The 13,401-nt window shown below is 36.6% G+C and overlaps 1 protein-coding gene across 3 annotated transcripts; it reads left to right on the top strand.

The window, feature by feature from the left end:
• The first annotated feature begins 1,236 nt into the window (after positions 1-1,236).
• On the top strand, positions 1,237-13,072 carry LOC5575798 (pyruvate dehydrogenase phosphatase regulatory subunit, mitochondrial). Of its 3 annotated transcripts, none has more exons than XM_021855624.1 (6): positions 1,237-2,002; positions 2,062-2,902; positions 10,746-10,885; positions 10,941-11,576; positions 11,628-11,818; positions 12,753-13,072. In XM_021855624.1, the coding sequence occupies exons 1-6, from the start codon at positions 1,409-1,411 to the stop codon at positions 13,006-13,008; spliced, it is 2,658 nt and encodes an 885-aa protein (XP_021711316.1). In that variant the 5' UTR covers positions 1,237-1,408; the 3' UTR covers positions 13,009-13,072. The 3 variants fall into 3 exon arrangements, with proteins under 3 accessions (XP_021711316.1, XP_001662222.2, XP_001662223.2); XM_001662172.2 differs by having other exon boundaries at positions 1,238-2,002; positions 11,643-11,818; positions 12,753-13,011; XM_001662173.2 differs by having other exon boundaries at positions 1,239-2,002; positions 10,941-11,564.
• The last annotated feature ends 329 nt before the right edge of the window (positions 13,073-13,401 follow it).

Genomic DNA, 13,401 nt, shown 5'->3' with positions numbered 1-13,401 from the left:
AGGCGACCCTGATTTTTTCTCATTTTTTTATTCATATATTGATGAGCCCTGCCTGTGGAAAATGTTTCATGAAAATCTGAGACCTTTCGGCCCAAACCCGTACGGAAATAAAAAAAAAAATCCCCAGTAGTCAAACTAGAAATCCAGATAATGCTTCACCAAGAATCAATTTTGTCAGTAACTCCAGAAATGCACCAAACATAATTCTTAATGAAGCTGTCCAGAATTTGAGTAGAATCTATTAAGCATTTTAAGGAAAATCAGTCAAGGTTCTTTTATACGATCCACTTAAAATCTTGTAAGCAATCTACTCATTACCTTTTCCGGGATTTTTCAAAGAACTTTCAAGAAATTAATAAATTATCTCCTCGATTCTCATTTGGGTCCCTGCAAAGATCTCATTAAAAATTTGCCAAGAACTACAAAACTGCCAAAAAACTACAGAGCATTTCAATAGAAATCGGAAAAAATGTACGGAAAATCAACCCCAGGAAACCAAAGATTTTCCTTACAGGATTTTGATAAAAAACAAAAATTAGATACCGTTATCTATCTCTCCACCAATCCGCCAAAAGTTAGTCATGATAAAAATACAGGCAGTAATCAACTTACTGACAGAATTTTCTAATTTTCCCGGTGGCGCCTAAAATTGGCACAAACCGGTATTCTTATGTTTGAAATACATATTTTCCCGATATGTTCTTCAAATGCCCGGGTATGTCCCATAATTTCCCAGTCAATTGTAATTTCCGGGTTTTTTCCAGGATGGATGGACACCCTGTATAAAGTAATTTGGTATAATTAAACTATCATCAACGGAACATTCAGAATATGTCATATGAAAGAATAATGTTCTTTCTTGAAAGTAGATGTGGTCAAAAAGATTCTGCAGTATGAGCTTATGATTGATTCATGTTTTATAGAAATGCTGCCCTACCTGTGGATTAATACAAATACACTGCACATAGGTATTACAAATACCCAACACTAATCAATGATCTCTAAAATCAAGGTCAATCGTTTGTTTGTAAACAGAATTTCCACGAATGAAAATACACATAGCACCGTTATGCTGACCATGCTGTAAGAGTACATGTGCTAGTGTTAGTACCATACCCTAAAGCAGAATCATTTCGCGCAGGTGCAAAATCGATTCTAGCTACGGTACAAGAGCATTGAAGAGTCCACTAACAAACTACAAAAACATGAATGAAGGTAAAAGAAAAACTAAGCTTACGTCTGTAATGCTTCAGTCGCAGTCTAGAGACAGTTTAGTTTTCGGTGTGCCCTTCAGCTGTGAAGACGAAAAGTGATCAACTGTTACATAATGTGAATTAAGAACCAAAGAATACGTGATTGAAGAGCTCATTCTAAACATTTATCACACGGCTGTAAATGCGTCGAAACAATGAACTCCCTAATTAAATTCGCACATCCAATAAGAAAACCTTGGAGGCTGTATAGTACCGGAAATGAAGGTTTAGCTCAAACAGCAAGAGTTGTCATTGCTGGCGCCGGGTTGTTAGGCAATTCTGTAGCCTATCATCTCACTGAGAATGGATGGACCAACGTGGTAGTACTAGATCAACACATAATTGGCAGCGGCACGTCCGACTTTGGGTCTGGTACGATAGGCTTGTTCAAGCCTACACCTGAACGAAACATCATCAAGGAGAGCCTTAAATTGTACGAAGACCTGCAGAATGCTGGCCACCAGATCGGTTTGAAAAAGTGCGGAGGTATTAATTTGGCGCAGACACACGACAGAGTTATTGCATTGAAGAGAAGAATTGCGTATAATCGCCCCACTGGTCTGTTCTGTGAATTCATCGATGCAGAACACGTGAAGAAACTACACCCACTAGTGAACGTGGACGACATCCAGGGAGCGGTATACGTACCAGATGATTGCGTTGCTGATCCCGCAAGTGTCCTGCAAGTTCTTGCAAACCTTGCGAAACAGAAAGGAGTTAAATATTTCGAAGGATGCGAAGTCACACATGTCAGTATTATCGATATTGAATAATGGTCAACAACTTACCTTTTATGTTACATTCCTAGGTCAATACAAAAGGAGGTCGTGTTCATAGCGTTGAAACTGACATAGGAACTATACAATGTGAATACTTTATAAACTGCAGTGGGATGTGGGCACGTGAGCTTGGGTTGAAATGTAAAAGACCGGTTTGTATTCCTGCATACCCTGCGCAGCACTTTTACGGTCTTACCACGAACCTAAATCTGCCAGCAAAACATCTTCTACCGTGTATACGGGACTACGATGCCCATCTCTATGCAAGACAAATTGATGGAGAAATGTTAGTTGGATGGTTCGAAAAAGAAGCTAAGCCAGCGTTCGAAAGTATCAAAGATATCCCTAAAGAATGGAAATCTCATCTAGATCAAAACATGACCAATCACTGTAGTCCGTTATGGGAAAAAGCTGTTGATAGAATACCGTTACTGAGTAACATGGCTCAACCGCAGCTAACAAATAGTCCAGATACGTTCACTCCAGATGGCAGGTGGATATTTGGCGAAGCTGCCGAAGTGAAGAATTACTTCGTGGCCTGTGGAATGAATGGTAATCCACTGCAAGGTTCAGGTGGTATCGGTAAGGCTTTGGCCGAATGGATTGTTTCTGGAACGCCGACAATCGAAATGTTACCGTTCAACATTCAGCGGTTTCTACATCTGCACAATAACCGTCAATACCTACAGCAACGAATCAAAGAAGTTGTTGGTCGTCAGTATGCCATACTTTATCCCAACCAGAGCGAGTACAAATATTCACGGAAGCTGAGATGCTCCCCTTTGTACAGCGTCTTGGAGCAGAGAGGAGCTGTATTCGGAACTAAAATGGCTTATGAAAGAGCACTGTACTTCGATACGGATTACATACGTAAGTTAGTTCATAGATTGATAAGGTGAGGTATCATACTGTTGGTCAATTACCATATACCAGAATTGAGCACAATTTTCCTGTACGATGAAAACAATTCGGGTGTTACGTCTGTTTTATGTTATGCGTTGATTTTAACTGCCAGTTTCGTAGAAATTTTACAAAATGTGCAGGATTAGGGTTCTAATTGTGTTGAAGTAATATACTTTCACTTCAAAAGTTATAGAAATCGATTCAGTTTTGCAAAAGTTGTGGCTATTTGTTGTTTTTTATTCTATTTTTTTAAACTTCAATCACATGGAAAAATACAAAAAAAAGCTTTTAGGATTTTTTATTTGAGAGCTAGCTATGCCTATTGTGAAGATGTTTTATGTATTAATTTTTACATGAATGCATGGACAGCAGTTTTGCCCCAAAGTGGGGCAAACGTTCGCAGTGGCGGGGCAAAAGATATAAAACCCACATACAAAGGGAAAAAACTTGAAAATTGCTTAATCCGTACATATTAGTGTTTAATCAAGTGAAATATGCCTGATCGTGTGAGAAAAGATATCAAAATACCATTTTGTATTTTAGTTTTGTAAAAAAACTGCTATTTTTGGATAAGGCTTACCAAAAGGTTATTTCAGAAAGGATTACTGGCTGTGAAAAAGGAGGACATTTGTGACAAGTGTACCGGACTAAGCAAACCTAGACAGACGCGTAACCATAACCCACGTGAATATCTCAAGCTGCAGTTTTTATCATGTTCTGGAATCTGGAATCGAACCAGGAACCTTGCGATCGATATGCCCGTGCGTACACCACGCGCCTATCGACGCTTTGATGTTAGGTGATGCTAAAGCGATACATAAAGTGTTCGTATTGCAATAATCGCTCCATCTTTCATAAGGCAAAATGTATGAATTTCGATAGTCCAGTTCGCTGCATGTAGAACAGCTAGAAAGTAGTTTTTTCGGCAAAGTTGTTCGTTAGGTTTAGGACTGTGTGCAACATACTTGATTAGTTTGGCATTCTATTACTAGTAGGCGCTAGGTGAGCATTGAAAATTTATAATTTAAATATTGGCCAACGTTGTTGTACGTTATACCAAAGGCTATATACCTACTGCTTGTCTAACATGTTAAACATTCTACTGCTAGGAGGCGCTAGCGAGCATCACATATTTTTAACTCGTATCTCACGATACAAAACAGCTATTAAGCCAAGTTATCAACAAAATTGTTCGTTAGTTTCAGGCATGTGTGTTATTACCATATTCTGTCACATAGTCCTGAACTTAACTAGCTAGTGGTGCTAATGAACATTGAAAATTTATACTTTTATAACTGCCAATACAGACCAGTGAGAAGGTTGGTGTTTTTGGTAGAGTTGTTTGATAGGCAGCTAGGGTGACCATCTCCTGGAGATTCAAAATCAGGACATTTGGAAATTTTCACAATTTTCCTATCCAAATTCCAAAATTTATCACCTTTTCCAATACACTAGTGTGTTTTCTCTTTTAATTTTGCTAAGTAGGCTGCAGAGCTACTTGGGAACTTCCATGATTCACTTTGGCATGGGGGGTTTTCCCGGTCGAATTGTATGAAACTTTGTAAAACCTTTCAATACGACGCATAGTGTAGCCTAACATGAGCCCAGTCTTTCAAAAAATCTCACTGCCGTAGTGAATCAAAAATGCCAAGAATAGGATTCGGCTTCTATCTGACATGTATATTTTTAAAGTTATAAATAAAATAAAATCTGCCATAAAACACAGTAGGAACCCTCTTTATTGCAAGAATGTCTCTTTAATTACATCAAGCATATTGTCAGGAATCTACCAACAGCAATCTTTCACGAATCTACCGAGGGTCTCTAAGCATCAATTAATTTATTTAGTCCATGAAAGCCTGCGACAGCAGTCAGCAATTTATCGACATTATTTATAGAAATCTGCTAAATGTCTAATCAAGATTTCGATAGAAAATTAATAAGGATGTCAAAAAGCAGCCTAAGAATGTCAAAGATATATTTCAGAGAATTTTATAAAAATATTCAAAATCCGCTCAAAATCTATTTTGAAAACTATTCAGGATCATGCGAACTTCTGCTTGAATACTTTGAATCATGGTTTTACAGAAAATCTCAATCAATTTTCTTATTTTTAGAAGTTTCCCAAAGAAACTTCCGTTAAGGTTCCATTGAGATCTCGTGATTATTTGCTAAGGATCTTGCTAGATTCAAGAAAAGTCCTACATAAAAACACAATCAAAGTTGTTGGGAGAAATCTAAATGTTCATTTGAGACCGACAGTTTCTCAACATGATTCTGATATACAGTCGTTAACAATTTTATAAGAAACTCGTGGAATGCAAGATACTAGGCGGTTGTGCTCCCATGGTTGAGTTCTGTAATTTCGGCCATGGTTTATTTATATAAATATATATATATTAACTCCACTGTCAGATCAACCAAAAGGTCGCAGTGATAGTACCCCAAGACAGGAAAAACGTCAACTAAAATTGCATATTGTTCTTTTGACAACATCTTGAATGATGGCAGTCAACGTTCAAACTTTTTCATTTGATATTTATCGAGTTCCAATATATGGCAAAATAATAAAAGAATGCCTCATTGCGATGCATCAAAATATTTCACAAATATAGGAAACTCTTTTAAGTTTCCATGATTGCTACCATCTGCGCTGAAACTAATAATTGGAGTTTCGCAAAGCTCTCTCATTCTTACAGCTATAGAATTTTAAGAAAATATACCAAGGATCAGTAGCGCAACCAGGATTTGGTTCTGGGAGGGGTTTTGAAAAGTTGGATGGAAATAAATTTTTGAAAGGACCTTGTTAATAAAAAATCAAGTTGAAGAAATGAAATATTGTTTTAACACGCATAGCAACAATGGATTAAACAAGATTACGAACTGAATTGTTCGTTAAATATGTTTTAAATTTTCAAACTTTTCTAAGCACAGCTATTTCTAATAGAAATCATTGCATAACTGTCACATGTTACAGAATTGACAATCCAGAAAATCGATTCAAGGTCAAAAACGTGTTTTACTTGCATTGTAAAGATTTCATGACCAAATATGTGTTAACACCTGAAAATTTTCCAAACGATCATTAAACATTTTTTGAATAACTTTCTGTAGTGCGGCTGTGGCTCATGTGCTCATTTTTCGACAGGGGCCTAATCCGAGTTTGGAGGCTTGAATCTAATTGATTTATTTGAAATTTTCACTACAGTTGAGAACTAACCTGAACTTCACTCAACAACAAATCTTGATATTTCAAACACTAACTTTCTAAATATCGCAAACTTTTTATTTCGAAAAATAAGGGCATTTTTCTTCAATTTTTATTTAATTTCTAAACAATCTTTTTTAACGAAAAAACATTTCTCCTAAAACTTGTTTGACTCACCAACTTTATTAATTTTGCAGAAAGTGTTTTGCTGTCAAAATGTCCTCTTAAAAATATTTTCTAAATCAAAATCTAGCAATTTCTGTCAAAATTTGAGATTCACTATTAGTTAAAATTTTTAATTCTAACATATGTGAATTTCTTGCTGAACAAATTTACAAATCTTCCTTTGCAACAATGTAAATTTCAGGTCAATTGGTGCACCAGAAGCCAAAATTTACGTCTCCAAATTTTTCCATTTCGTAGGGAAAACGTTCAATGCGTAGATTATTCTGCCCAGTGCTGTATTATAGAAGGAACTTGATTTCTGTTCCATAGGTGTAGAATATGTGATGAATTTTAAAAATATACCTGGTAGAAATTGTTCAAAAACTATACTTCGCCTTTAATTTTTTCGGTTCTAGAGGGGGTTTTAACCCCCAAAATCCCCCCTTGGTTGCGCCACTGCCAAGGATGATAGCTTGTGTTTTACTATGAGCCCAAAAGATTCTATAAATAACACCAGATCATACAACATCGGCTAAACCTGAAAGTATTGTGATACCGTATGAAACTTATTCCACAGTACCTATGTGGCTGAAGTCGATTTTAAAGTCATAAAACTCAACATGGATTTGAATGCTATTTGAACATTCATGCTGTTTTTTGTACTTATTATGTACTTATTAGTACTTATTTCTTATTCTAAATATCTTCGACATTCCAAGGTACTTGCCAAGCAGGAAAAAGCAGGACAAAACTTGAAATATGAAAAATAAATCAGGATGCATCAAAAGAATCTCAAAATCAGGACATGTCCTGCTAAATCAGGACGGATGGTAACCCTATAGGCAGCGGTAATGGCTGATTAGTTCGATTTTTTTGCAACTCAAGGGAACTAGTGAAACGTATATTTCAGAATCTTTCGTATCGAAATGCTGATAACTTAGTTGTAGGTATTGTCGACAAACATGTTAATTGCTTCTCTTCGTTGGGATTCATTGAGTTTTGTGTTTCCCGTTTCAGAAACCTGTATGAAACCACACGTTTGCTTCACCATTTTTCGTAATACCAGATTATGGAAAACCACACGCGAACTCAATTTGATTCGATAATGGCGACCGAAAGTAAAACTTTTTTCCGAAAGCACCAGTCTTCTAGATTGATTTAAGAATTAAAAATAAAATAATTAAATATTTGATGCTCATAAATGCCACCTAGTGATTCGTATCAAGTATGTTAATTATCGCTCTTGGGTAGCAACTCTACTGAAAACACCAGCCTGCATCCTGAAATATTTATATTAGTTTTGGATTTTAATGCACACTTGCTCCTCCTACAAAATGCGGAACCAACTGAACAAGCAATTTGTAGCCGTCGAACAGATGAACAACTGAACTAAAGACACTAGTTGTCTAACATAACTCAAACTAGAGATATTGTTAGATTGAAATACTTTATGCTCAACAGTGCCTCCTAGTGGCAGTTTGTTGAGTCAAGCAGACATGCAGCGTATAGCCCTTGATTAAGGTGAAACATCTCGGAACCCAAAGATGGCCGACTTGTAACCCTACTCGCGTTTTCAATGGTACTAAACTGGAGGAATAGTAGGCAAACGTTCCTGGTCTTCTTATTTTAAGCTTTCTGCTAGTGCACAAAGCCAAAATAAAAAGTGCACTGGTGTTGGATGCTTTCTTGGTGAGATTAGTGCCTTTGGAGTTTTAGTGCAATCTTAGAAGTTAGATTCCAAACTGTTTCACCTTAAATGAGTAACTTTGTTAAAGTAATCATTCTTCCAAATCTTCAGAATAGTGAGATATAAAACGTCATAACAAATACATGAACTCTATATAGCTACGTTTTCTGAGCTATCGCCATCATGGATTATAATTCCCAACTAATCAATGTGTACTACAGTGACAAACAAGGTACAGCTCTTCAAATGTGTTCAGGGGTCAAACACAGACATGGGGTTAAAGAAATTTTATCTGAGAAATGTTGGTCATCCAAAAAGTATGATCCAAATCAATACAGGTACTGAAAATATATAAGTTTTTGAGAACGTGTAAAAAAATGGTGCGAAAATATCAAAAAACAACTACATTTTCGCGATTTCATTTTTTTTCTGTACAGTCAACTCTCCCTAACTCGATATTAAAGGGGTCATCGAGTCAGGGAGGTATCGAGTTACAGAACACAAAACCAGTGCAACTGCTTTCCAAGGGACCATCGAGTTAGCCATGAAAACCAACTTTTACTATGGTTCTCTAACTCGATATCGAGATACGGAATATCGAGTAAGGGAGAGTTAACTGTAGTAACAAATGAATCTGTCATTTAAGGGGTTTATGGAGATGATAATTATAACCGAACAAATCAGAATTTTCTACTTTTCTTGTCAAACAGCTTAAGTTAAGAGCAACCTTAGAAGAATGAGTTCGTTTTCGTTTTCAACATAAAGTTTTGATCTTTGGCTTTTCTATTTAACGGTTCGCTGAATAAGCTATCTTTTAGACATTTTTGTCTGAAAAAAGAGTTGCAACTTTTAACATTTTCTAATATTAATTGTTCTAAAATAAAATGAAGGGTGTGAGTTTTGTTGCTAAATTCGCTAAAGCATACCATAGCAGCATAGACTGACTGTATATCCCAGACCAGTGAATCAAATTGTCATCAAAACAGACGAAAAAAAAACAACAAAGCAAGCTCGCTCACAATCGTTTGTCCCAACTGTTGCGGATAAGGATACAATCAAAAGCAAAATTGTCATTACAATCACAGAGCGCAACATTGTTGCAACCTTTTTAACTCGCGATTAATCAGTTATTTTAAACACAAAACCAAATTTGTTTTATGGATGCTGTTCGATAATGTGTCAATGTTTACCAACACGGAGAAAGTTCTCGAAAATTGCAATGCGAAGCCCAGAAAATCGCTGCGCACGTGGTGATCGATCATTGTCATATTCTGTTCAAGTGATGATAAACTGATGTTGCCGAACGAAGTTGTTGCAACAAGAATAGGAGATGACAATGTCTTTGTTGCTGCGTATTGGGTGACAATTGATTCACTGTCCCAGACAACCAAAATTTACGTATAACGAAATCACCTGGAGGCTTTGTATGTGCAACATTTCACTAATAATATGTCGCGAAAAGGCCTTCTACGTACAAAAGTGGAGGCGATATGCGTGCATATATTATGTGATGAATAATAACATACAATGCGAGTGTATAAATATTCTTCCGAACTAATCTGTGATCTTATGCGACTTAACTTATGATAACAAATGATGATTTGACAGCTGCTACGGATTAATTCGACTGCCTTTGGACGAGTGTACGGGACGAAACAAAATGTACAAATGAACTCAGAAAAGAAGTGTTTTATGCGAGGAAGTTCAGCAATCTGACGAGTTCATCCACGGTGTTTTGCGGGTTTGATGTAATTAATATGAATAAACGAGTTATAACGTGAACTTTCATGCGATTTGTGGTTGTCTGAGATGTCAATGGTTGCTACTCCGTGATTGTTGGAATTGCACTTCGATCCAAATGAATAAGGGATGGGAGTTTCCGTTTACCTTCGAAGTACAATTTTAGCAGATCTCATATAAATAATCAATAAAGGCGCCGGCCAAATCCTTACAGTCAGTTGGGATGGTAAAGGAATGTTAGGGTGTAAGGATTGTTGATTCTAGAGATCGAGAATACCTCTGCATCTCCACAATCACTACGGGAAGGGTGTTTATTAGTAAGGAAGGAAAAAGATCTGGAAGTCAAAGTATTTTTCATAAAACTCATAAGCAATTCAACCCTCCAATGGTCCCCACAGAGCATGTAAAAGGTTGCTGTGAAATGAACGTGTTTAAAAGATCGTTTTAGACAATTGATTTTGAAACTGCTATAACTAAAAATGTATAAATATTTTGACAATGGGTTTGTTCAGCAAAATTGTAGCTAACAGGTTAATGCTTCATCATGTAGTATCCATCTTCTCAATTGTTATAGTTTTTTTTGTAAACATTGATTATTCAACTAACGTCGAACTTTTGCCCAAAATTACTCTGAAGTTTCCTTTAATAGGCCTTGCATAGCCTTTATATAGAAAATTGTATCAACATTTATTTTTATGGCGCTCCATGAGATGATAGTTAGATCAAGCATTGTAGCAAAAAATATATAGCATTATTTTTAGGTAAAAACAAACAACCATTCGCCACAATTCTGCCATATGTTTCTCGATTTCAATATTTTTTGTAGTGATTGTCTCTTAAGTCAATAACATTCTAATCAGTATAACATTCATAACATATGTTTTGAGTTGAGCTAAAATAAAAAAAAACGAAAACGGTTTCCCTACTTTGCTCTAGCTATGTTATCAACGAAGAGTGTAATGCTCCCACTTAATCACAAGTTGGCACTATGCCTCTATTTATATTTTTAGGAGGAGGCCAATTACCCACTATGCCAGCCGGAAGCTTTTACAAACCGAAATTCTTCAATTTTATGGAAAAGGAATACATAGCCTGTGCACAGCATGTCGGCATCATCGATATTTCATCTTTCTCTAAAATCGAAATCAAAGTGAGTACTATCACATCTTATTTCCAACGGTATTAATTACCGATATCTTCCACAGCCGGGAGTCCATAACGACGGTGACAAGAATAATGTTCTGGATTACCTCCAAAAGATGTGCGCCAATGATGTGGATATCGAAACGTCTCATATTGTTCACACGGGCATGCTAAACGAACGAGGAGGCTACGAGAATGATTGCATGCTGATCCGACAAAACGTGGATCATTTCTTCATGATCTCACCATCTTCCCAACAGACCAGAATATACGAATGGATGTCACGAAATTTACCGAAAGATGCCAGTGTCAAACTGAATGATGTAACGTCCATGTATACTGTTCTGAATGTCGTTGGTCCCAAGTCGACGCAACTGATGAGTGAATTGTCTAATTCCAACGTAAAGTTACAGCCTTTCACGTATCGCAAGCTGAATATCGGCTATGCTAGCGATGTAATGATCATGACCTTTACGCATACCGGTATGCCAGGTTATTGTTTGTATATTCCCTCCGAATATGCATTACACGTTTACGACCGCCTGATGACTGTTGGCCACGACTATGGCGTACGAGATGTAGGAACGTTAACTCAAAGATTTTTGAGAATCGATAAATTCATACCATTCTGGGGTGATGAGCTGACGAGTATGACCACTCCCTTCGAAGCTGGCGTTTTCTACTCGGTACGACTGGATGTAAGTAATGTGTTTGTGGAGTGTGTTTGTCTGAGTGCCAATCATTCACAGATTTCGCAATTAAAGAAAAAGGAAAATTTTCTTGGAAGAGCGGCCCTTGAGCGGCAGAAGCGCGATGGACTGACGAAAAGGCTTGTGTTGTTCCACGTGGAAGACATCGATATAGACAAGGACGTGTGGCCTTGGGGAGGCGAACCCATCTACAGGAACAACGAGTTTTGCGGAACAGTCACTTCGGCTGGGTATGGTTGAGTATTGTTTTTGTTTTGTTACTAATCTATCATGGAGTTTGTTAGGCCTATGTCCGCCGAAATACCGCCACATGGAAATCGAACGAGCATAACAATAATCTCACATACCTATTCCATACTAAAACCACCATGTCGATAACGTTTGCATGAGAACGCTATTTTTTTGTACGAAATGTACTGTCACTATTTTTTTTTAAAGACTCCAGAAAACTCATCTAGAAAATTGATTATTTATGATTATTTAAAAAAAAAGAAATTCACTAATGATGCTTCTATGTTTTTTTCCAAGTGTTCTGCTAAAGATTTTCTAAGAATTACTTTTGTTTATAATTTATTCAATTTCAATTTCTTAGGAAACATTATCTATCAAAATATATTTTTAGCAAATAACTCCTGGAGTGTGCGATGAATTGATTCAAAAAATCTCTAAATTCAGGAGATTCAGGAAAAGTTCTCCGAGATTTAGGAATTTCAACATAAACTTCTTCTGAATTTTCTGTAATGTTTTGAGCAATATCTACAGCAATAAAAACAGAAAGGAATTCCTAAATAGATTGATGGTGACATTAAAAGGGAATTTTAAAACAAACCCAAGAGGTGTTATAGCTTTTGAAATGTAGGAGAAATTTTAAGGTAACCTTCATGGAGTGATTTAAAAAATTTCTGCAGATATGTCTGGAATTTTAATGAAACTGCAGGAATCTCTGGAGAATTTATTAAATTCGAGTACTTCCTCAGTTTTTAACTGAAAAGTTCAAGCAGCAAGTTTCTAACCATTTCAGGTACAAACAGTATATCGATCGATAGTGCCGGCTTTGTAGCTTATTCAATGAAAACAGTGTAAATGACAACTACCGCAACTTCAGAAATACCCACAACTATTGGATCACTCACCCTAACTAATTCATGTGTTTCTCATTCACAGCTACGGATTTGCGTCCCAAAAATTGATATGCCTCGGATACATCAGCCGTCCTTCGAGCAACGAGTCCAGCGTGATTACTACCGAGTTTATCATGGATAAAAGTGCTGTGTATCACATCGATATTGCCGGGGGAAAATTCCGTCTCACCCAACATATACACCCGAAGGCAACTTCCACCAAATCCATGGAGGAAAGTGACTTGCGCAGAACATATCGACCGACGGTAGTCAAGTTCAAAAAACAATTTCAAGTCTGAATGTGATGTGCACCAACATTGAAAAATAAAATTTTCTAGTCTATATTTATAGTACAAAATTAAATTGTTTGTATATCCCAGGGCTAGTAGCGACTGATATTCTTACAAATATACCAAACAAAAACCAAATGAGATCAAACAGAAACCAAAAACTCAAAAAGTATCAAAAAAAACAGTAGATAAGTTTTTATAAGGATTTTTCAGAAAATTCATCCAAAAATTTGTCTGTAGGTTTTTCTAGGAGTTTTTTTTTCGTTACAAGGATTATTGCACAAATTTCTTAAGAATGTCACAAGTTCTCCAAGAAGTGGTCCATTGATTTCGCAAGGATTACGTCCTAGATTTTTGTTCATGACATCTTCTGGATTTCAAGTACTAATTTCTCCACCGAAC

Source organism: Aedes aegypti, chromosome 3, assembly GCF_002204515.2.
Source record: "Aedes aegypti strain LVP_AGWG chromosome 3, AaegL5.0 Primary Assembly, whole genome shotgun sequence".
Taxonomy (NCBI): Eukaryota; Metazoa; Arthropoda; class Insecta; order Diptera; family Culicidae; genus Aedes; species Aedes aegypti.
The sequence above is the reverse complement of the archived record's forward strand: the minus strand, read 5'-3'. Positions and strand labels throughout refer to the sequence as shown.

Coding starts and splice junctions, on each gene's coding strand:
- LOC5575798 (XM_021855624.1), top strand. CDS start 1,409: ATGAACTCCCTAATTAAATTCGCACATCCAATAAGAAAACCTTGGAGG. Junction 10,886..10,940: donor TCTCTAAAATCGAAATCAAA/GTGAGTACTATC, acceptor TATCTTCCACAG/CCGGGAGTCCATAACGACGG. Junction 11,819..12,752: donor GGAACAGTCACTTCGGCTGG/GTATGGTTGAGT, acceptor TCTCATTCACAG/CTACGGATTTGCGTCCCAAA.